We start from the raw sequence: 21,982 nt of genomic DNA, 5'->3' as shown, positions 1-21,982 counted from the left end.
AGGATAGAGGGCTAGACTGGGAGTCAGGAAGACAACCCAGGTTCAAATCCTGCTTCAGGACTTTACTAGCTGTGTGATCTTAGATAAGTCACTTTCTCTGATTTTCAGTCTCCTCATCCATAAAATGGGGATAAAAACAGTCACTTCCTTACAGGACTAATATGATCATCAAATAAGAGAGTACATAAAATGCTTTGTAAACCTTAAAGCTCTATATTAATGTCAGCTATCATTTCCCAAGTCTCAGACCCCAGGCTGCAGGAAGCTCATTTTGATGTCTAATTTCTTGCTACCCTATACTCAGTGGAAATCTCCGAAAAGACTTGGAAATTGTTCTGATGCCTCATTCCACCCCACCCCCACACCTCACCCCAAATGCCTCCCCCCATGCCCCAGTCCAGCTTGTGAGACTCAGGTAACTCCCAATTTCTTGGGTGGGAAATCCCAGGGTGCTCCTCTCTAATTTCCTATGGTCTCTTCCCCTCCCCCTCCCCCCACACAATGCCCTTGTTCAAGAAGACCACTCCTCCCCCAAACTTCAACCCCCTCCCAATGGGCGCCCCAGTCAGACAATTGAGGCCATTGATATACCAGAGCCCTGAGGGAGGCCAGACTGGACTAGGCCCTTCCCCCTTTATTCCCCCCCAACCCAGCTCACAGACACACACAAAGAACATGGGCCATTGAGGGGAGAGGGATACAGAGAAACTCAAGCCCAGAGAAAATGGAGATGAGGAAGGGGGAAGGGCCCCCCTCACCTCTAGATATGGGCCTATCCTTCCCCCCCCCCCCCACTGGGACTGACTCTAGGGATGGGGCTGGAAGCCAGAACTCTGGATATCCTAACTTACTCCCTCCCAAAAGAGGTAGGGGAGGGGGGTTGTCTGAACTAGGGGGAGGGGCCTCAGGGATTCTTAGAGGAGGAGACCATAGAAGAGAAGAGGTGTTTGTGGGAGGGGAGGCCAGACTAGAAAGATCTAGTTCCCTCTGTGCAACCACTCTCATTGATTTAAGGGGAGGAGGTTCATTCCCTACACATCAAGACTAATTGCTACTCCTGACCCTCACCACCACAAAGACAGTCTTCATGTCCAGAGGGAGACAGGGAAGGGACATGGGAATCTAGGGACAAGGGAGAGATCAGGCCTCTCCCAGATGCTGAGCAGTCTGGCTCAAGAACAGATGTCCCCATATACACTATCCCTCCTCTCTCCTCTATAAGGAGCCAGGAAGTTTTGGGGTTGTTTTGGGGGGGGGTCCTTTTCTCAGGCCTTAGGGCCCCTATCTAATAAGGTGTCATAGCCAAAGACCCCAGAACAACTGTGAAGAATCCCAGGCCTCATGGCTTGGTGTGGCCTCCAGGCTTAAGGGTGTTCAGGTTTCCTAGGACTGGTCAGATCCTTCTCCAGTGACCTTGGTACAGAGAAGTATCTTCTCCTCCCACACATCCCCTACTCCAAGGCTCTGGCTACATCTCCTGGACACACATATAAATATTTGGATACTCCAGGAGCCACAGGCCTCTATCAGCACGCACATCTGTCTACAGCTGACGAAATGGGAGTTGGGGGTGGGGGGAATAATCTGTCATTCACCTTGGCTTTGACCTTTGCTAGAGAGAAAGAAGAGCCCCATCACACGGCCCCTGGACTGAATGATTCCCACCCCCACCTCCCAATCTGGACCCAGTGCCTCTTTCACCTTAGAATCCTAGCCCTCCCCCCCAAATGAAAAAGGGAAGCTTGCACCCCTTGTTCCCACACTCCCACTTCCACTCCCAGAGGGTCCCAAGCATCCCTACCTGACCGAAAGGGTGAAGTCACCAGGGTTGCTTTTGCTTGGCCGGGCCAGAAAGCTGCCATGTACGCCTCGGGTGAGAAGGAGCTTCTCAGCCTCCAGCCCACTGATGTTGGGGTGAAACCACCTGAGGAAATAAGGGATGGGGCACACAGTCAGCCCTGCTCAGCTTGGACTCCACCAAATCAATAGGCTCCCTTCTAGCAAATGAGATGGCCCGGCATCTGGGGAATCTGGTCCTGATTGGCCTCCCGTTACCTCCAACACACACAGGGAACTGGGTGAGCCCCCCAATACACACCTGAATACTCAATGACCTCCTCGTTGCTCCCAAAATACATTGGAAATTAAAGCCCCTTTCCATATCCCCCAGTACACATCTGGACACTCACTGAGTCCCTCATTACCCCTCAACATACATTGGGAATTAAACCCCGCCATGTCCCCCAGCATATGCCTGGATACTGCCTTCCATATACCCAAACACACACTAGGGCCTGAGAGTTCTATGCTACTCCCCCAATATGCACCTGGATGCTGACTTACTTTCCCCTTTACCATACCCCTCAATAAATTCATCTGGAGAATGAGGCCCCTTGTTTTGCTCCAAAACTATGTATATTCCCTCCTCCCAGTGTCCCTAGTGGAAGGCTGATTGGGGGAGAAGCTGAAGTGGGGGAAAACTTCTGGTCCCATAGGCTATAAGCAAAGAGATTTGCTTTCAGCCTGGCAGCTCCCAGAGCAGGGTCCCTTTTGGACAGGAATTTTTAACTTTTGTTGTACCGTGGACCCCGTAAGAATCTGGAGAAGCTTATGGATCCCTTCTCAGAATCATGTTTTTAAATCCACCAAATACATAGGCTTACAAAGGAAGTCAATCATATTGAAATAGAAATCAAAATATTTTCAGAAAAAGTTCGCTGATCCCAGTTTAAGAACCCGTGCTTTCAGAAATCTTTCCCTGAGCCCTTCGAGACACGACCTGGTGGGGAGTATATACCCCAGTTGGAGCAGAAAGTGAGGGATGTGGTGGAAATCTGACTGGAGAAGATAACCTCTTACTCAGCGGTGATTTCTCATCTTTCCCAGAAAAAGGTAAACTTTGATAGCTAGCCAGAAAAAGCCCAATGTCTTAGGAACTCCACCCCCAGCACCTAGGAAACACGAGTGGGGAATGGACTTTTGCAGCAGCCTCCTCACTGATCATCTTGTGTCCCGTCCATCTTCATTCCAATTCATGCTCCATTTTCAGTGGTCCAAGTGCTCACTACTGACTCTCCCATGACTCCCTATTAGTTCCAGGATCAAATACAAATGCTTCTCTGTCTTCTTGGTCACAACCTCACCCAACCTACATTTCCCACTTTATTTCACATCATTCCACTTCAAACGCACTGTGGTGCAGCCAAAGGCTCCTTCTTTCAGGTTCTTTACATGTGACCCCTCCAACTCCTTTCCATGCACTGGCAGTACCCTGCTTGCCATGCTTGTAATGCCCTCCCTCCTTTACAATCTTTAGCTCAGCTCAAATACTGCTTCCTACATAAAGCCTTCCCAATGCCTCCTCCCCCCGCCAAAGTAATGTCTCCTTCATCCCACTCCCAAATAAGTACCATGCAATTGTTTTCAATAGGCTGTTACATGTATATATGTTGCCTGCCTCAAAAGGATGTAAGCTGCCTGAGGGCAAGGAGTCTCTTAGTTTTTTACTTTGTAACTCCCACACCCAGTACAGTGCCTAGCTCACAGTAGGTAATTAACAAGTGTCCTTGATGGATTTGCTCACCTCCCCCACAGCCCTCATGCCACCCAGGTCTGTTGTTATAACACTGTAATGTACGACTGGCAATTAACTGGCAATTGAAACATTGTAACCTCAGTGCAAACAGAGTAATTCAGAAGAACCACCACCACACAGGAACTCCAAGCATCTGCTTGGGTCTAAGATGAGGGGAAATAAACACGGCCCTCTGGGCCCTCTGCATTTTAGAGGCTCGTGGAATGTCTTTGAGAGAAGGAAAGACCCCAGGATTAAAAGCCAGACAGAAGATTGGAGACCGTCAAATGTTTACATACAATAATAATTTAGATGGCACACTAAGGTTTGCAAAATGCTACAGTGATTATCTCGTTTGATTCTCACAATAATCCTGTTAGGTAAGTGCTATTATTATTTTTATGTTACAAAACAGGAAACTGAGGCTGAGAGAAAATTATTTGCCCAGGGTCACACAGCTATTAAGCAGGCTTTGAACTCAAGTCTTTCTGTCTCTATGTCAAGTGCTCTACATACTGAGCGACCTAGGTGTCTCACACATTTAGAGATGAAAAGGACCCCAGAAGCCATCGAGTTCAACTCTCTTTTGCAGGTGAGGGAAAGTGAGACTTGAGGAAATAGTGACAGGGTCACACAGGTGGTAAAGCAGAGCCTAGATTCAAGCCCAAGTCCTTGGATTCCAAACCCAGTGGCCCTTCCTCTGCAATCCACTGAGGAAACTACTAAGCATGGGGGTGGGCTGGTGCAAGGGTCTTGAGGGTCTATGGGAAGATCAATGGCTGCAGATTCAATTCTGGTCAAGGCTGAGTTCTAGCTTGACCTCTCTCCAAAGGAGGGGGGAAGCCTTAATGATCTCCAAGCTCCTTTTCAGCTCAAAATTGAAAGTCTCATGATCTGCCCACCTGCCAGCCCAGGCACAGCATCGCGAAGGGAACAGCCCAACAAAACACAGCCTCGAGAATGAATCTGCTGGAGCTGGGGCCGGGACCTGAACTGGGCGGGGGTCCTATGAGCCCTCTCTTTGCAGGGGATGATGGGGGTCACAGAAGTCTTAGCTCAGGTTGGGATGGCCTGGCTCTTCCACTAAAAACAGGGAAGGATGGGCCTTAACAGCCCCCTCCCTTCTAGCACTGTGGCCTTTGCCCCGACTTAGAAGCTGGGGGGGGAGGGGGGTGCAAAGGAATAGGCTAACCAGGGATCAGAGATCCCTGGAAGGGAGCACTGAGGTCACCTGGGCCAATTTCCTCATTTTACAGATGAGGAAACTGAGGCCCAGGGAAGTCATAGGATCATAGATCTCAAGCTGAAAGGGACCTAACAGGCCATCTATGCCAATGGCCCCATTTTCCAAATGAGGAAACTAAGACCTGGGGGAGGGCGGGATGATGTGACTTGTCCATGGTCACACAGGTAATAAACATCAGAGGTAGGGTTCAAACCCAAGTCTTCTGACTTCAAATCCAGAGGAAGGTGGGAGGAGAGAGAGAGAGACAGAGAGACAGAGAGAGACAGAGACAGAGGTGAGAGGTGAAAGACAGAAACACTGAATGTCAAACAGAGATAGATAGATGGTAGAGACACAGAAGGAAAGGAGAAGGGAAGATGTGAGGGAGAGAGAGGGAAAGACAAAGACAGAGACAGAGAGAAAAGAGACACACAGAGAAAGGAGAGAGAGGGAAACAGGAAGGAAAGAGGGAGGAAAGAAGAGGGAGAAGAGAGGGAGGGAGACAGAGAGAGAGAGAGAGAGAGAGACCGGGGGGAGGCCAAAGACAGACACACGGCCCAGGCAGGAGTCCCCATCACAAAGGCCAGGGCAAAAGGAAGCTTCCATCCTTGTCCTAGCTCCCTCGATCCCAGCCAAGCTCCCTCGAATAAAACAAAACCCCAAACTCACTTTTCTTAGTAGAAACACCACTGCCCCAGTAAAATGTCAGCTCCTTGAAGGCAGGGATGATAACTTCCTGCTGTCTTTGCACCCCCAGTGCCTAGCACATAGTAGGTACTTAGTAGCTTTGAGGGGTCATAGACTTAAAGTCAAAGGACCTTTGGAGACCCCTCACTTTATAGACTGAAGTCAATAAAGCTGAATGACTTGCCCAGGGTCACGTAAATCATGAGAGTCTAAGGTGAGCTGGGAACCCATTTCTTCCTGACTCTAAGCCCACCACCCTCTTCAGGAGCATTAGACTTTTTCCCAGGATCTCCTAAAGAAACATGCTCTGGAAGGCACATTAGAATAGGTAAAGGGGAGCAAGGAAGGGCTGTGTATCTTGGGTTCATCTGGGGTGGGGGTGGGCGCTGGTCAGGATCAGACCCTGGGGAGCCTTGGGGAGCTGAACAGTTTGGATTTTATCCTACAAGCAACGGGGAGCCATGTAAGGCTTTTGAGTAGGACAGCAGTTCTTTAAACAGATTACTCCAGCACCAGGCACATGGTAATGCCTTCATAAATGTTTACTGACTGACTGACTGATGCTAGCCACCTAAGTGGGTTGGTTTGGCAAAAGGAGAGTGGAGCTAGGGAGCTCAGTCTGGAGACTGTCCCAATAGTACAGAAGAAGTTAATGCATGCCTGGAGTGAGGTAGGGGATGTGAGAGTGCACAGGATGGATAGATTAAAAACATGTTCTAGACTAGGGGAAGAATGGATACCACTTGGCAATAGATAAAAGCCCTAGGGACAAATGGGGAGACAGAGAGAGAGAGGTTTCAAGGGAAGAGAGGAGACAGGCAGGCAGAGACAGACATAGGGATGGAGACAGAGACACAGGAGAGGGAGAGCTGTTTGCATTTGTCGTTGGGGCTCCCACCCTGCCCAGCATCCGCCTCTACTGTGGAAAATGCTGAGCTGAGGGGCTGTTAGGTGAGTGAGCGACTGAGTGAGGGCCCCAGCTCAGGCCTGGAGTCGGGGTGTGGGGGAGGGAGCTGGGCCAGAGCTGCGGTTTGGGGGAAGGGGGGCCAGCCAGGTTGTTTTTTCCTTTGGTAACTTATATTCAGATTTTCCATCACCCCCTCCTGAGCATCTTACTCTCAGGAGTGGCCCAGGCCTTATCAAAGCGGAAATCTCCTCAAGGGGCCAGATTGGACCCCGAGTCCCTGCAAAATTTGTGGCCAGCCTGGCCCAGAATAAGTTTCACTGTGTCTGCCTTCCTGCCTCCTAGGCCAGGACGCAAAGGTACTGACAGACCTGATCTGGAAGGAGCGGAGACCTTTGGCGATGACCTCAAGCTGGGCTGGGGAAAACCAGAGGCATCTGTCCTTGACCTAGTCACACCAGTCTGTCCTGGAGCAGGGAAATTCCGTGTGTGTGTGTGTGTGTGTGTGTGTGTGTGTGTGTGTGTGTGTGCGCGCGCGCGCGCACATGCTATGACTGTGTGTCCCCTGCCCTGGGCCCATTTCTCCTCCTGCTAAAATGAGGCCTTACTAAAAACAGCAGATCCAAGCCCAGACTTTCTGCCAACCAAAACTGGCTGCCTTTATATTGTTTCTGGAGTTAAGTATTGGGGAGAGCTTCTTGGTGCAGTGGAAAGGGTGTTGAATTCAGAGTTAGTGGACCTGGATTCAAATGGTGGTTCTGACACTTACTTGTGTGACCTTGGAAAAAAACTGTTCACCATCTCTGGGCCTCACTTCAGTTTGGGCTAAAGGGCCTCTGGGCCCCTTCTCTCTAGACCTATGCTTTTATACATGTGACCTTGGGCAAGTCTCTTTATTTCCCTGGGCCTCAGTTTCCTCTTCTGTAAAATGAGAGGATTGGATCAGAGGACCTTTAAGGCCCTTTCCAGCTCTATATCGAGTTACCTAAACCATTTAGTCTACCTGGACCTTAGTTTTCTCATCTATTAAAAAGGGAGTTGGCCCCTTCCTGCCCTAGATGTGGGGGCCTACATCCTGCCCTCCCATCTGGCCTCAGAGGCACCCTAGAGAAATGGCAATATGGCGGCATGTCTGTGCCCAGCACAGTGCCCAGAGTGGTAGCCCTGGTGAGGACAATGCTATGGCCACCCCCTGGCCTTTATGGGAATGAGGGGTGACATTGTCCAGGAGGGGACAGCTATAGTGCTGTTCCCATCTCCCTGGCAAAGGGGTGGGTAGATCTGGGCGTGGGGCTGGGGACAGTCAGAGCAGAAGGCCAGTTGCTTTCCTAAAGCCAGGTTGGGTGACCCCACCCCTGCCCCCTGGAGGGACCAGCAGACTGTCATTAGGGAAGTGAGACCAGCCACACAGCCCCTCCTGGTCTCATCGCCCCCAGGAAATGAGTCATAGCCCAACAGCTCAGGGTCCCTGGGCAGCGCCCACCCCCACCCCAGATGAACCCAAGATACACAGCCCTGAGAGTGACTCAGGCTGCATCAAATGGCCTCTGGGCATTTTAGGGTCCCCACCCCTGCCAGGTACCAGAGCCCCAGCTCTTCCTGAGGTGGCACCCACCCTTCCCACTCCATCAGAGAGCTCAGGGACCAGGCAGGATTGACAGGGCTGCTGCACCCTGGGTCTGGCCCCAGTGCTCTCCCGGAGCTCCATTACTCTGTTCCCCAAATTTCTGGGCAATGCGCCCACGGACTCCTGTGGCATCTTCACCTCTAGAGGATGGAAAGAGGGAGGGAAGCCTCACAGGTCAGTCTGGGAGGCCAAAGGGATTCTGAGCTCTGAGCCCACTCTCACCCCTAAAATGTCCAGCACGTGCTGCTTGAGCTAGAAGGGGCCTTACAGGCATCCGACTGGCAGCACCAGAATTGGAATCCAGATCCTCTGCCTCTGAATTGGTCTCTCTTTCCAATGAATCACATTCTCCCTGCCTCACTGAAGGTCTAGGTTCTAGAGATTCTGTCTCACCCTTTCACTAAGGGACCTGGGTTCCAATCCCACCTCATCCTTATTACCTCTGTGTCCTTGACCTCCCTGGGTCTCAGTTTCCTCATTTGTAAAATGAGGGGGTTATTCAAGAGAACCCCTAAGGTCCCTCCAAACTCCAGATTTAGGATTTCATAACAGTCCTAAGTGTCTTCTCTGGGGCTCTTGCCCCATGCCTGGGGGCTGGGCTGGTATCAGAAGAGCCTAAGAACATAGATTTTGAGCTAGGAGGGATCTTAGGTCATCTAGTTCCACCCCATTTCACAGATGAGAAACTGAGTCCCAGCCAAGGAAAGTGACTTACTCAAGGTCACACAGGGAATCGGTGCTGGAGCAAGGATTCAAACCTGGGCCCTGAGACTCCAAAGCTAATGCTCTTTCCACAGCACGACATGAGCTGTCTGAAATAACCCAAGAGAGACCTCAGGAAGGTTTGTGTGTTCCTCCCTTCCACAACTAGGTCTTTACCCACTAGTGACACTCAGGGTTCAAGGCAGGAGGGCCCAAGAGGGAACCCTCATTTCTCTGCATGGTTTCAAAGCCTCCTCCCTGGCAGCATCATACAATGGAAAAAGCATTGGACAGAGAATCAAGAGGCCTTGGGTTCAAATTCCAGCTAACTGGTATAGGGGATAGAGTGCCAAACTTAGAGTCAGGAAGACCTGAGTTCAAATCCAGCCTCAGACACTTATACTAGCTGTGTGACCCTAGGCAAGTCATCTCCCCTCTGCTTGCCTCAATTTCCTCATCTGCAAAATTCAGACAATAAGATAATAATAGCATTTACCTCTCAAGGTTGTTATGAGGCTCAAATAAAACAATATTTGTAAAGTGTTAGCTGTTATCTTTATGACCTTGGACAAGTGATTTCACCTCTCTGGCCTCAGTTTCCTCTTCTGTACAATAACGGCACCACACTAGATGACCTTGAAGGTCCTTTCTAACTCTAAATCTATGTAATCTCAGATACTTTCAGCATTAACCATCCTAGTAGATGGCTGGACAGTTTGGACCTGGACACAGTTCAAGTCACTGGGTCAGTCCAATGTCCCTGTGGATAAATGAGAGGGTTATGTATCTGAGTGAGAACAGCCACACCATTCTGGGGAATGTAGAAAGTCACCCAGGAGGAGGTGCCAGCCAGAAGGGAGTAGTGTCTGAGGCCCAAAGTGTGCCTTCAGGCTCTGAATGGAAAGGAGGCTCTCACCCCTAGAATGTTAGGCTTCAGGCTTCCCCCTGGAGAGCCAGACTGCAATCAACCCCACACCAGCCACCCCCTGCAAAGGGCTCCTGTGGACCTCACTTCCTCATGTACCCACTCAAGAGAAATCAAGCCCCTCACATCTACCACTATCCACTCTGGAAGTCTCCGGAGACCCCAGGCACAAGAGATCTGGGACCCCTTGGTGTCAATGCCCAAAGACACTGGTGATGGTGAGATATCAGAGCATCTGTGCCAAAGGCCCCCAAATCAATTCGTACTTGTCATAAAGACCCTCTACCCTTCCACCCTCAGCTCACAGCAATTGTCACACCAGCCACACCCTCGACAGAGTCCCTGAGCTAAGATGCCGCCAGGAGGCCAGTGTGCAGACCAGATTACTCCTCCTCCCACCCCCAAGTCACAGAAACATAGACCATCTCTGGAGCTTCCCTGGAGTTTTCACCCCTGCTGCCCCCCAACCCAGGATTTACCAGAAGAGAAAAGGAACCTGGCTGCCCACAGACGGCTTTCCTGACCCCACCTTGGCAGAGAGGACAACTTCAGAGGGAAGGTCCAAAGGCATCCTCCTCAACCTAGGGTCCACCACCAGCTCAAAGGAAACCAGGGACAAGAAGGGCCCCAGGAGCTAAGTGCCTTCCAGGCACATCGGAGAGCCCAGGAATGGGCCAGCAGGTGCCACAGCTGAGCTGGTGGCCCAGGGAGCACAGCATTCCTCACACCCCCATGTCCCAGTGTTCTACCTACCTCACCATGGCCCCGGGCCTCAGAGACACAGCCAGAGACCTCCGTCCGCCTGCCCGTCCGGCTCAAAGGCAGACCAAGACGTTAGTCCACAAACCACAGGACACCGAGGGAGCAGAAACCGGGGGAGGGGGGAAGGGGGCGGGGAGTGGGCGCCCTAATCGGGGACTTGGCTGAGCTCTGGCTGGGCGTGTGGCAGCCTGATAGGGGCACGGCCGGGGCCAAGGGGACAGGCCCGAGCTTCTGAGGGAGGAGGGACAGCTGAGGCCTGAGGTCTGGCTGGAGGGCATCTCAGGGAGTTGTGCCAAAGGGACCCAGGACATCGAGGCCCAGCCCAACCCATCTTTCCTCCAGGCTGGGCCAGCTCAGCTCAGGACATGGCAAGGGGGAGGGGGGAGGAGGACGTGCAGGTGGTGGGGAGGCTGTGGTTCTGAACCAAAAGGTATAGCAATGGTTACCACAGAGTCCTAACTGCTGGGTTCTGAGTGAGCAGCTCAGGCAGTCTTGGGAAGGACCAGACACAACTTCTCAAGGTGCTGAGCTAAGGCCAAGGCCCAGAGAGCCGGGGCAGACATTGCCCCTGGGTTAGGACAGGGGCAGGGCTGGGGAGGAGACCTCAGAGGCCAATGCCTCTATTTTACAAATGAGGAATGTGACTTACCCAAAGTCATCTAGATATTAAGTGGGAGAACCAGGATTTGAACCCAGGCCTTTTGACTCCAGAGTCACCACTTTGAATTCTATGGCATTGCCTCCCCAAGCCCTGCCCAAAGATAGAGCTGCATTTCACCCTGCACAGGCAGAGTGCGGCTCCTCCTACTCAGGAGGCTCACAAGAAGTCCCTCAGCTGCTTATTTTAGTACTCTGCTCCTGTCAGGAAGTCCTTCCCTGGGTCTGACCCAAGTCTGTCCTGCTGTAGTCTCAGGCTATTCCTCTTAGAGTAAGAGAGGGGGGTGGGGAGGGGACTTTGAGAGGGAAAGGGAGAGAGACAAAGAGAAATAGGGAGAAAAAAGACACAGAGTGGGGAGCCCGGAAGAAAGAGAGAGAGAGAGACAGAGAGAAAGTGGTAGAGAGGGGGGAGGGAGAAAGAAAAGGAAACAGAGACAGAGAAAGGGAAAAAGAGACACAGAGGGAGGAAAGGGGGAGAAAGATACAGAGTGGGGAGCAGGGGAGAAAGAGAGAGAGACAAAGGGTAGGGGGAAGAGAGACAGAGAGAGAAAGTGGTAGAGAGAGGGGGGAGAAAGAAATGGAAACAGAGAGAGAGGGAGAAGGGGAAGGAGACACAGGGAAGAGACAGGGAGAAAGAGAAAGACAGAGTGAGACAGGGTGGGAGAGACAGAGAGAATGAGAGAGACAGAGAGGGAAGAGAGGGAAAGAGGGAGAAAGAAACAGACAGAGAGACAGAGTGTTGGTGAGAGAGGGAGAGAAAGACAGAGACAAAGGGTGGAAGAGAGAGAGAGGAGAGAAAATAAGAAAAAAGAGAAAAGAGAGAGATAAAGAAAGAAAGAGAAAGAGGGAGAGATAGAGAGGAGAGAAAAGACACTGAGTGGGGAGAGACAAAAGAGAGAGAGAGATGAAGAAGAGAAAGAGAAAGAAGGAGAGAAAGGGAAAGGAGAGAGAAGGAGAGAAAGAGACACAGAGACACTGAGTGGAGAGAGGAAAGAGACACAGGATGGGGGTTAGAGAGACAGGCAGAGAGACAGATAGAGATGGAGGGTGGGAGGGAGAGACACAAAAACAGAGAGAAAGGGGGAGAGAAGGAGAGAGAAAGAGAGGGAGACATAGAGACAGCAGGGAGAAAGGGAGAGACAGAGACAGATACACAGAGAAATACACATAGAGGAAAGGAGGCAAGGGAAGGTAATAAGTATTTCTTAAGCACCTACCTACTTTCTGCCAGCCAGCGTGTGCTAATAAGCACTTTACAAATATTCTCATTTCATCCTCACAACAACTCAGGGAGGCAGACGCGATAGCTATCCCCATTTTACAGGTGAGAAAATCGAGACAGATAGAAATTAAATGGCTTCCCAGAGTCACAGTTAGAGAGTGTCTGAGATAAAATTTGAACTCAGGTCTTCCTAACTCCAAGCCCTACTGTTCTGTGCACTGAAACAAAGATGAAGAGAGAGAGAAACACAAACACGGAAGAGCAGGAACGGCCAGGCCTAGTGTCCAAGGGCTCTGGTCCCAGTTTCCTTGCCTTCCTCTCCTCTCAGCCCCCAAGTCCCACCATCCCCATGCACTTAAGCCCTGGTCCAAGAAGGGTCTATGTGAATCTGTGGCAGAGCTGCCCAGTTACCAGGACAAGAGGAGTCTGCGTCCCCTTGACAGGGGCCAAGGAGCTACATTGCAGTAAGCAGCATTTCCATCCAACCCAACAAAGCTGCTGCTGATTAGAGCTGAGGCAGCCCTCAGAGGCCAATCTCTGGTCCAACAGGGAGAAAGAGAGAGAGGCAGAGGGACAGAGACAGAGAGACAGAGAGACAGAGAGAGAGAGAGATCATTACAGAGGGAAAAGCTGGAGGCCAAGGCTCAGGTAGAATTGGACAGGTGAGGCATGGGAAAGGCAGTCATGAGATCCTATGACTTAGAGTTGAGGACCTTTGGGGCATCAAGTCTTATTTTAGAGATGAGACTCAGAGATACAGCAGTAACTAGGAATTTGTACACCTGGGGAAAATTCAACCAAGCTGGTTGGGGGTGATGAGGAGGGATTGCCACCCACAGGACACTATATGCTCCATTCTACCAGGAAATGGGGGCAATCCATTTTCCAGAGAATCCAGTTCTTGACTTCTTGGGGGTTGAGGGTGGGAGAGGTGGGCTACAGGAGACCCTCTATTCTGGTCCTCCAATCCCCTCCCAACCCCCACCCCTCCCAACCCATGGTTCTGCTCACAGAAGTAGAATGATTTGTCCAGGGTCACACAACTAGGATGTAGCCAAGGCAGAATTTGAACCAAGTACCTCTTCCTGAAAATTTGGGTCATTTTCCATCCTGCCATACCCTATGTGGAATATTTTTACGAGGAGACTCCTCAGCCTGGTCTTGGGGAGATGGATCGGGCTCAGGGCTCTCAGGAGGCAGGGGCATCGATGAGGTGACTTTTAGGGCTGCCTGATTGCAAGGTAAGGGAGAGGTAGGGCAGAGGAGACACTAGAGGCTGAGGGCAGGGGGTACTCTCTCTGACTGGGCTCTCATCCAATACCTGGCAATGACACTGGCCAAAGCCCTGTCCCCCCATGAGGCTTCCTCCCCACCCCAACCATGATCCAAGAGCAGGAGCTGAATTAAGAACATCAGGGTAAAATTAGGAGCCCTGGGCACTGGGACACAGTCACTTTTAGCCCTGGGCAAGGACACAGAAGCTATTTCTGCCTTCACACTTCATGAGGAATTTTTTTTGGGGGGGGGTCCAAGGAGTTGGCACTCCAAGGATTTCAGTTGCTGTGCCTGGGACACCTGGAGCTTGGGGTGGGGGAGGGGGATGGCACAGCTAGCGCTCTCTTTGCATGGGAGAGGGGAGCACAGTGGTATTCCCCACAAGCCACTCTGGTAGGTATAAAGATCTACCCAAAGTGGGAGGGGAGGATGATGCCAACAGGTCCCCATCGGCAGTCAGGTCCACCACAAACCCCAAGTCTGTAAAGTCTGGGCTAGACGATCTGAGGTTCCTCCCAGCTCCTATGACTTTGGGCAGGTCATGTCACCTCCCTGGGCCTCAGTTTCCTCATGTGCCAAATGAGGGGGTTGGACTAAATGCCTTCTGAGGCCCTGTCAACTCCGGATGTGTGATCTCTAAAGCAGAGGAAATAATAGCCATGCTATTACTTCACAAGCATGTTGGGGGGACACTTTGAAAGCTGCTTAGTGATACGACATCATTAGGCGATATCCCACAATTCAAACTCCCTGAAAGCAGAGACTGTTTAATTTGTTTTTGTCTTGTTTGCCTAGCATGGTCCCCTGAACACAGTAAGTGTTTAATAAACGCTGATGGGGTGAAATCGTTGGCCATAATCACTGGGCTTCCCGCGTCTGCAAGGTCAAAGGTACCACAGGCCAACTTTCCAAGTGGCAGGGCTGTACTTAGCAAATTTGATTTGGGGGCAAAAACCACCAAAGGGAGAGTCTAAGAGCCTTCCATCGGGAGAGGGATGGGATACAGCCCAGTAGGAGGGAGACAGAAAGTCCCTGAATACTGGTTCAAGGCCACTGCTAGAAAGGTTGACAGGGAGAGGAGAGAGCTCACCTCTCTCCACGGAAAAACAGAAAAGGCTGTCAGCACTCTCTAAACTTGGCACCCTATGGCAGAGCCCCAGTCACCCTGTCCTGGTTACAGTTATGCCAGGGTGAAGTCAGCTCAGCCCTGATCCACTCCTCTAGTTTCAAATCTGGGCATTGTCTCCATTTTACAGGTGGGGAGAGTGAGGCGCAGAGAAAGTTCACAGAGTGGGGGACTGGCCTAGGGTAGTGATGCGCTTCCTTCCCCAGTCTCTGTCAGGGATTTGAGGACAAACCAATTCCTAGGCTCATAGATTTAGGGCTAGAAGCCACCTAGCCCCAACTCCCTCATTTTACATAGGAAACTGAGGAACAAAAAAAGGAAGTGATTTACCCAAGGTCTCACTGGCAATGGTAACCAGCTGAGCTAAAATCTGAACCTAGGGTCTCTGACTACAAACCTAGTAATCTTTTCATTATAACGAACCGTCTCCCTGCTGGGTCAGAGAACGTTTTGTGGGGGAGGGGTGTGGAGCCAAGAGCCAAGCTCCCCATGCAGCAATAATTCTCCTGACAACGGACCAGGCCCTACCCTCCTAGCTGTGAGCTTCCCACCCACCCCCACTGCATGTTGAGCTGAGTTCCCTCTCCCAGGACCAGGGGACAAGATGGGCGTGGTGTGATCCCAGAGAATGCTGGTCTGGTGTCATAGAATCTGGATTCAGATCCTCACCATGTCACCTACTTAGCATCTGACCATAGGAAAGTCCCTTCCCCTCTAGGGGCCTCAGTTTCCTCATGTGTCAAATGAGAGGCTGGAAGAGATGATAGCTAAAGTCACTTTTAGCTCTAAGACCTATGATTCAGCCTGAAGGCCGATGCCAGGTCTCTCTCTCTCTGTACCCTCCCAGACCTGGGGATTTCCATGGGCGATGGTGGAAAAGGGGGAGGTACAGAATTGGAGCAAAAGCCCTGGCCAGGCGAAAAGATGGGCCGGGCCACTGGACGTCCTTAGGGCCTGTCCCCGAATGTTACACATTGGGAGGATTCCCAATTCTCCTCATGAGAACTCGCAAATGCCCCTCCCTGGGTCCAAGGACTTCAGTAGCTCCTGCCCAGGGAACTGCCTAGAAGCCCTTCTGAGCATCATTCTCAGGCCCTGAAGGTCACTGAAGCTGACAATCCTGTCCTTTGTGGGGGATAGCCTCACTGATTCTCCTACTATGGCATGCATGAAAGACCCTTCTCTTCTTCTCCTCGTACGCCTCCCTATGCTCCCAAGAGGGTTGTGTCAGAGATCACAGCCCAGGCCACTGGGAGCAGGCTTCACAGTGGGGTGACCTGTCTGTCATGAGCACTCATGAAGCACCTACTGTGTGCTGGGCATTGTGCCAAGAGCTGAGGATATGGAAAAAGGACCAAAGACAGTGTCTGCCCTCAAGGAACTTGAAATCTAATGTACAAACGGACCATAGCCAGAAGCCAGATAATCAACAGAGGTGGGCCATTGGACTTAAGGGGGCTGGGGAAAGGCTGCCTGGCCATCAGCTGCCCGATCCCTGACCACCCCAGTGGGTGGTTAGTATGGGACCAAGTCATTCCACTTATCTCCTCCCTCTGACATTGGGGAGTACCCAGAAGGGGTGGTTCATCCTAGAAGGCTGCTTCAGGAAGGAGAAATAGAGATATCAAAAGGGAATATCTCAGCTCTTAGATTCAAAGCTGGAAGGGACTTCAAGAGCTGTCTGGCCCAAACCCCCATTTTACAGACAAGGGAACTGAGGCCTCAAAAGTGAAGTGATTTACCCAAGGTCACTCAGTCACTCAAAGGGCAGAGGTAAGTTGTGAGCGTGGGCTTTTTGGCTCCAAGAATCAGAGGGCTATCCTACAGCCCCAGAGGTCACCTTTTTATAGTATTTTAAGGTTTGCCGAGGTTTTACATATAGTGGAGAGAATGTCTGGTCTGAAGTCAGGAAGATCTGAGTTCAAATCTAGCCTCAGACACTTACAAATTGTATGACCTTGATCGAGTCACTTCTCATCTGCCTGCCTCAGTTTCCTCAACTGTAAAATTGGGGAAATAATAGCATCTACCACCCAGGATTATTGTGAGGATCAAATGAGATAATATTAGTAATGCCCTTAACAGAATATCTGACACATAGTAGGTGCTATATAATGCTAGTTATTAATAATAATAATAATAATGATACTCTCATGTGATTTCCCACCCCAGTCCTGGAAGGCAAAGATGACAGGTGATTATTGTCCCCATTTTACAGATGAGAAAACTGAGGCTGAAGAAGGTAAAGTGATATGTCCAGGGCCACACAGCTAGAAAGTGTCTGAGGAGGGATTCAAACTCAGTTTTCCAGACACCAAGTCCGACACTCGGTCTACTGGGAAGTAGGACAGTCAAACTATGACCAACGTGTGAGAGCTTTTGGGTGTAGTACAGAGAGCGCTAGACTTGGAGGTAGAGAAACTGGTCGGAATCCCAGTCCTACCGTATTCTGTGAGACCTTACGCAAGTGATGTTAACCCCTCTGTACCTCAGTTTCCCCAACTGTCAAATGAAAGGCTTGGACAAAGAGGAATGAGCTCTAGATGGATTCCTAGGAGCCCTTTAAAAGACAGTGTTGGAGGGCAGGAGATACATGCTGTCCCTAACACAGAGCTGCCAGGGGGGCACGTAGCCCTCATTCTCAACCCCCCACCTCCAGAGTGAGAACCCAGGCAGAAACAGCAGGAACGGGGCACTTCCTGCCAGAGTTTCCTTCTTCCGTCCCGCCTCAGACAGGAAGCGTCGGCCTGGGCCCAACATCTGTCCTGTCCTCCCCCATTTCCTCTTGCTTTCATTCCCACCCACCCCCACCTCAAGCCAGGAGAACTTGGTAGGTGGGAAAGGGGAGGCAAGCCCCCAATCCAAGTATCCAACCTCCACCCCCATCCAAGGAGAACGGATTGAGGTGGAAGCTAAGAAAGGGACCCAGAATTCCCCTTACCACACTTCCTATACTAACCACTGAGCCGTGTAGGATATAGGACTTGAAGAGACAGGATGAGAGTCAGTATCTCAAGGGGGGTGGGGGTGGGGCACAGGCTCTCCCTTCACCAGGGAGCTCAATTCTCCTCCCCATTCAGGAAAGCAATCCTAGATCAGAAGCCGAGAGGGACAGTATGGAACAGTTGCAAAGAGCACTGGATCACTCACTACTTTCTCCGAGAGGCCTTTCCCAGTTCCCCAACAGCTAAAGCCATCCCCGCCCCACTAAGGTTACCCTCCACCTCTGGCTGCATCTCCTATGTACCTAGTTATATGCCCATTGTCTTCTCCATTAGATTGTAAGCTCCCTGAGAGCAGGAACTTTGTGCTTTTCTTTGTATCTCTAGAGTTTAGAACAGTGGTTGGCACACAGCAAGAGTTTAATAAATGCTTGGTCATCCATTGGCGTCAGAGGACCTCAGTTCAAACACCTGCCCCACCATTTACCACCTGTCTGACTTTGAGCAAATGATTTTCCCTGAAGTCAGATAACCTCACTTTATCTGTAAATGAGGGGGTTGGACTATGGAATTGATAAGGTGCCTAAATTCTACAGCCTGCTCGAGCTATTCCCAAGCATGCTCTCTCTCTCTCTCTCTCTCTCTCTCTCTCTCTCTCTCTCTCTCTCACACACACACACACCCTTTCACAACTAGCTCCAGGATCAAACAACTCCTAATGGAACGAATGATTCCATTCCCACTTGGGAAGAAGGGTTCAGAGACCCAATGCTTGTTAAACGGATGGGGAGAGAGGCAGGGCCGTCCTGGTTCTCTTTGTGAGGCCTGGGATCTGGTGAGAGCTCAGAGATGGAGATTGAGTCTTAGCTCAGATCCCTCCCCTCCCCACCAAAGAGCCCTAGGGAAGCTTCTCTGGCCCCAAAAGAAGGAAAAGGCTTGAAGACTTCTTATGGCTGAGCAACTTCAGTCGCTCAGGGATTGGCGCTGAGATCTGAGTTCTGACGGACTCAGGAGGGGACCGATTGACTCCCAAAGCACCTGGGCAGTGCCCGTGAGCACCACTAAGTCCCCAGCAGGGTCCAGCAGAGGGGCAGCATGGTGACTAAAGCGGTAGGAACTCCACGCCCTGGATGTGAGTGCCCTTGGCCAAAGCACTGTTCACCCAGGGGCTAGGTAATGGTCTGGCCCCGAGCAAGGCACTGGGAGGAGCCCATGGGGGGAGGGGGAGGGGGCGGGTTGCCTGCGGACTCCAGCTTCCTGGTTAGCCCTCTCCCCTACCTCTACCTCCAGGGGTTGGAGAGCCCCGGGCACACAACGCTGATATGAGGGTTTCCTGCTGCTGCCCTGTACTCAAGCATCCTCTAAGGACCACTAATTCAGTTTCAGGAGGAAGACGCACTAAGGTGATCGAGGGTCCCTGAGGCCAGCCCTGAGGAGGTGAGTCAGTGCCCCAGGGGACTGGAGGGAGGGGAGGGGACGGGTGGGGAGGGGTGTGGGAAACAGGGCTAGGCTATCTCATAAGCTGGGTGTGGGGTGGAGGGTACTGGTCGAGGGGTCTCTGCGCTTCTTTTGCTAGGTGTGCGGGTTGGGCGCATCTCCCAAATCCCAGCTCCGCTGAGGCAGCAGCCTGGGCTACGCGAGGGCGGACCGGCCCGCCCAGGGCTACTCAGCTCAAGGAAACCGGAGTGTTTCCTTTCTGACGGGCGGTGAGTCAGACCGCCCTGGGAACCTCGGTGGGCCGGGAAACCAGGAGTCCTGGGGACCGGGGCAGCCCCCAAAGGGGCCGAGTCCGAGTGTGGGAACGGGGGAGAAGAAGCAGAACCCGAAGTGAGAGAGACAGTGTAGAACGAGCGCAGTGTAGACACCCCCTCCTCACTAGAGCGGCCGCTCCTCCAAGAGCCCCAGGACAGTCCGCGCCCGGCCTCTCCGCCCCCTCACCCACCCAGGAAGGCGCCCACGGTAGCAAGAGGGTGGAGGTGAGGGGAAGGAGGGAGACCAAAATCCCCGCGCCGGCCCATTTCCCTAAGCCGACAAACAGAGGCTCGCAGGACCAGATCAGCAGTGGCCAGGAGCGCTCACCAGCAGCGGCTCGTTTCGCAATTGGAGACCAGTCGGTCTCGGCGGACAGATCGGGATCCGTGGGGCCCCCTCCCCGCCCCGAAGGCACCACCTTCAATGACTCGGATCGCGGCCCCAACCCACCCTCCGCGGGCTCGGGCCAGTGGGGACCCAGCCTGGCCAAGGCTAGGGAAGGTCGGGGCTAGAAGCTCACCTGCGGGAAGTCATGTCTCTACCACCCGCGCCCCGGCTCAGGCGCCCCTTACACGCTCTGTGGACAGTCCCAGCCCGGCCACAGCCCTGCCCGCCTCGGCCCCGCCCCGGTCGGCCAGCAGGCCCCGCCCCTCCCCGGGGCCCGCCCCCTCTGGGCCGCATATGGCCATGTCACGCCTTTTTCCTCCAGGAATCTCCGCCTCCTTTAGCCTTATATGGGCTCTGGAACCACGTGGCCGCCCCGGGAGGTCCCTCCCTCCCACCGAGGGCCACACACTTCCCCCAGCTCCAGAGCCGGGTCCGTGGTTATCGAGTCCGCGGCCCTTAAAGGGGCCGCACCACCCCAATCTGGTTTCCTGAAAAGTGGAAGGCAGCCGCCTCTAAGAGCGGTGTCCAGCCTGGCTCCACTGAGCGGTCCACAGGCTCGATCATGTTTCCCAAGTGCACTTCGCTAGAAAGGAAAAAGCAGCTTTTGTGCACTTTGTTTTTTGAAGTTCTGACTCAGTTTCTCGGCTCGCACAACCTCAGCTCAAGCAGTTTCGGGGCTCATTTCTCCAGAAAGAGGAGGTCCTGGGGACGGTTGCCTCATCTTCTTCTCCTACACTCTTCCCTGGACTTAGGTTGGGAGTCTGGGAAGGTCTGTGGATGGGTCTGGTGCCCTACCCCCCTGCTCCCCCGAAGCCTGGTCAGACTGGCTTCCCCGGGAGCCCGGAGTTGGTGCTGCCGCAGTGGACGGAGAAGACAGTTATGTGGGCTGCCCCCACTTACCCACACGCAAGGGAGGTGAGGATGCAGGTGCCCAGCCCTGATCCTCCCCCAGCCCCTGCCAGAGAATGCCTCCCCTCCCCCTGGCAGCCCTCCCTTTCCAGCTATTAATAACTCCCGCAGCCTGATCATTTACTAAATATACCCCCAGGCATGGGGTTAGGCCCCCAGGCAGCCGGCTCCTCACACAGGTACGGGACAAGGTTGTTCTCCCTCCCCCACGCGGTCCTAGCCGGAGCTACCTCCAGCTTGGCCTCCAGTAAGGGTCACAGAAGGTGAGAACAGATGAGACCCTCAGCTAGACCCGGAGCTAGTTACCCATCTGTCCTTGGAAGGGGGAGACAGCTTCTAAGTGTGATCATATGGCCTGTGATCTACCCCTGGTGTGTTACTGGCTGAAAAAAAAAAAAGAAACGGTCACAGCAAAATATAAAATACAAAAATGTAAATGTGTGGATGACTGTCCCCTAATAGGATGTGAAGGATCCCCATCTTCCCAGGTCGGGCCCCTTCATTCCCTCTTGATTCCATGCAGATTTTATTTCAGTGGGCTCAGTCTGAAAGATACAGGCTGTGGCTTCAATTGAGCAGGAGGGTAGAAGGTCCACCTACAAATGGCACAGTTCATGGTGGGATTGAATAGTGAATGTGAGAGAGAGGTGCAGAGAAGGGTGAAGACACTTCAGGCTGTGCTTAGTACAGTGCCTAGCACTTAGGAGGCACTTAATAAATATTCATAGACTGACTGACCCAGAGGAGGTGGCATCCATTCGAGGTAGACCTTGGAGAATGGGTGGATTTCAACAGATGGAAACCTTGGCCTGCAGAGGTGAGGGTCTTGAGGCAGAAGTTGGGTGGAGAGCCATCCTGAGGTGCTTTGGAGGGGAAACGATATTTCAGGGCTGCCATTTACCTGTCCCATAAAAAACTGGGTACTGGGAAGTGCAACGTGGATAGTGAGGATGGGGAGACATTCATTCAATCATACTCAATTAAGCATACTCAATGCACTGAAGTGGGCCCTGAGGGTGACACAAAAATTTTTTTAAAATGGCATAGTCCAGTCCCTACCCTCGAGAAGCTTACATTCTGCTTCATAGGGAAACATCAGGTGGGTTACTTGTGTGCGGAATTTTTTAAAGCATGATTGGGATGTAAAAGGTTAAAGGAGCCCCCTCCCCTCTTGTCTGTTCCCCTCTCCCTCACTCCTACACACAAGGTAAGAATAATATTTCTAAGGCATGATGGTCAAGGAAGACAGGCAGAGGAAGGGCAATGTCCTTTAAGAATGCCCAGTGAGGACAATGACCTTTTGAGG

The 21,982-nt window shown here is 52.1% G+C and overlaps 1 protein-coding gene across 3 annotated transcripts in view; it reads right to left on the bottom strand.

Moving 5' to 3' along the window:
- LOC114038227 (tyrosine-protein phosphatase non-receptor type 11-like) overlaps positions 1 to 19,981 on the bottom strand; it is a 38,762-nt gene extending 18,781 nt beyond the window's left edge. For 2 of the 3 annotated variants that reach the window (XM_027855438.1, XM_027855440.1), the window contains exons 1-2: positions 19,901 to 19,981; positions 1,802 to 1,924 (exon numbers count right to left, since the gene is read on the bottom strand). In XM_027855438.1, the coding sequence (XP_027711239.1) occupies positions 1,802 to 1,924; positions 19,901 to 19,914 (137 nt within the window). In that variant the 5' untranslated portion in view covers positions 19,915 to 19,981. Of the gene's footprint in view, positions 1 to 1,801; positions 1,925 to 10,397; positions 10,500 to 19,900 lie in introns of those variants that run through there. The other variant, XM_027855441.1, reaches the window with a different exon arrangement.
- Positions 19,982 to 21,982: the final 2,001 nt, after the last annotated feature.

Source organism: Vombatus ursinus, unplaced genomic scaffold (genome assembly GCF_900497805.2).
Source record: "Vombatus ursinus unplaced genomic scaffold, bare-nosed wombat genome assembly UNPS02010822.1, whole genome shotgun sequence".
NCBI classification, from domain to species: Eukaryota; Metazoa; Chordata; class Mammalia; order Diprotodontia; family Vombatidae; genus Vombatus; species Vombatus ursinus.
The sequence above is the reverse complement of the archived record's forward strand: the minus strand, read 5'-3'. Positions and strand labels throughout refer to the sequence as shown.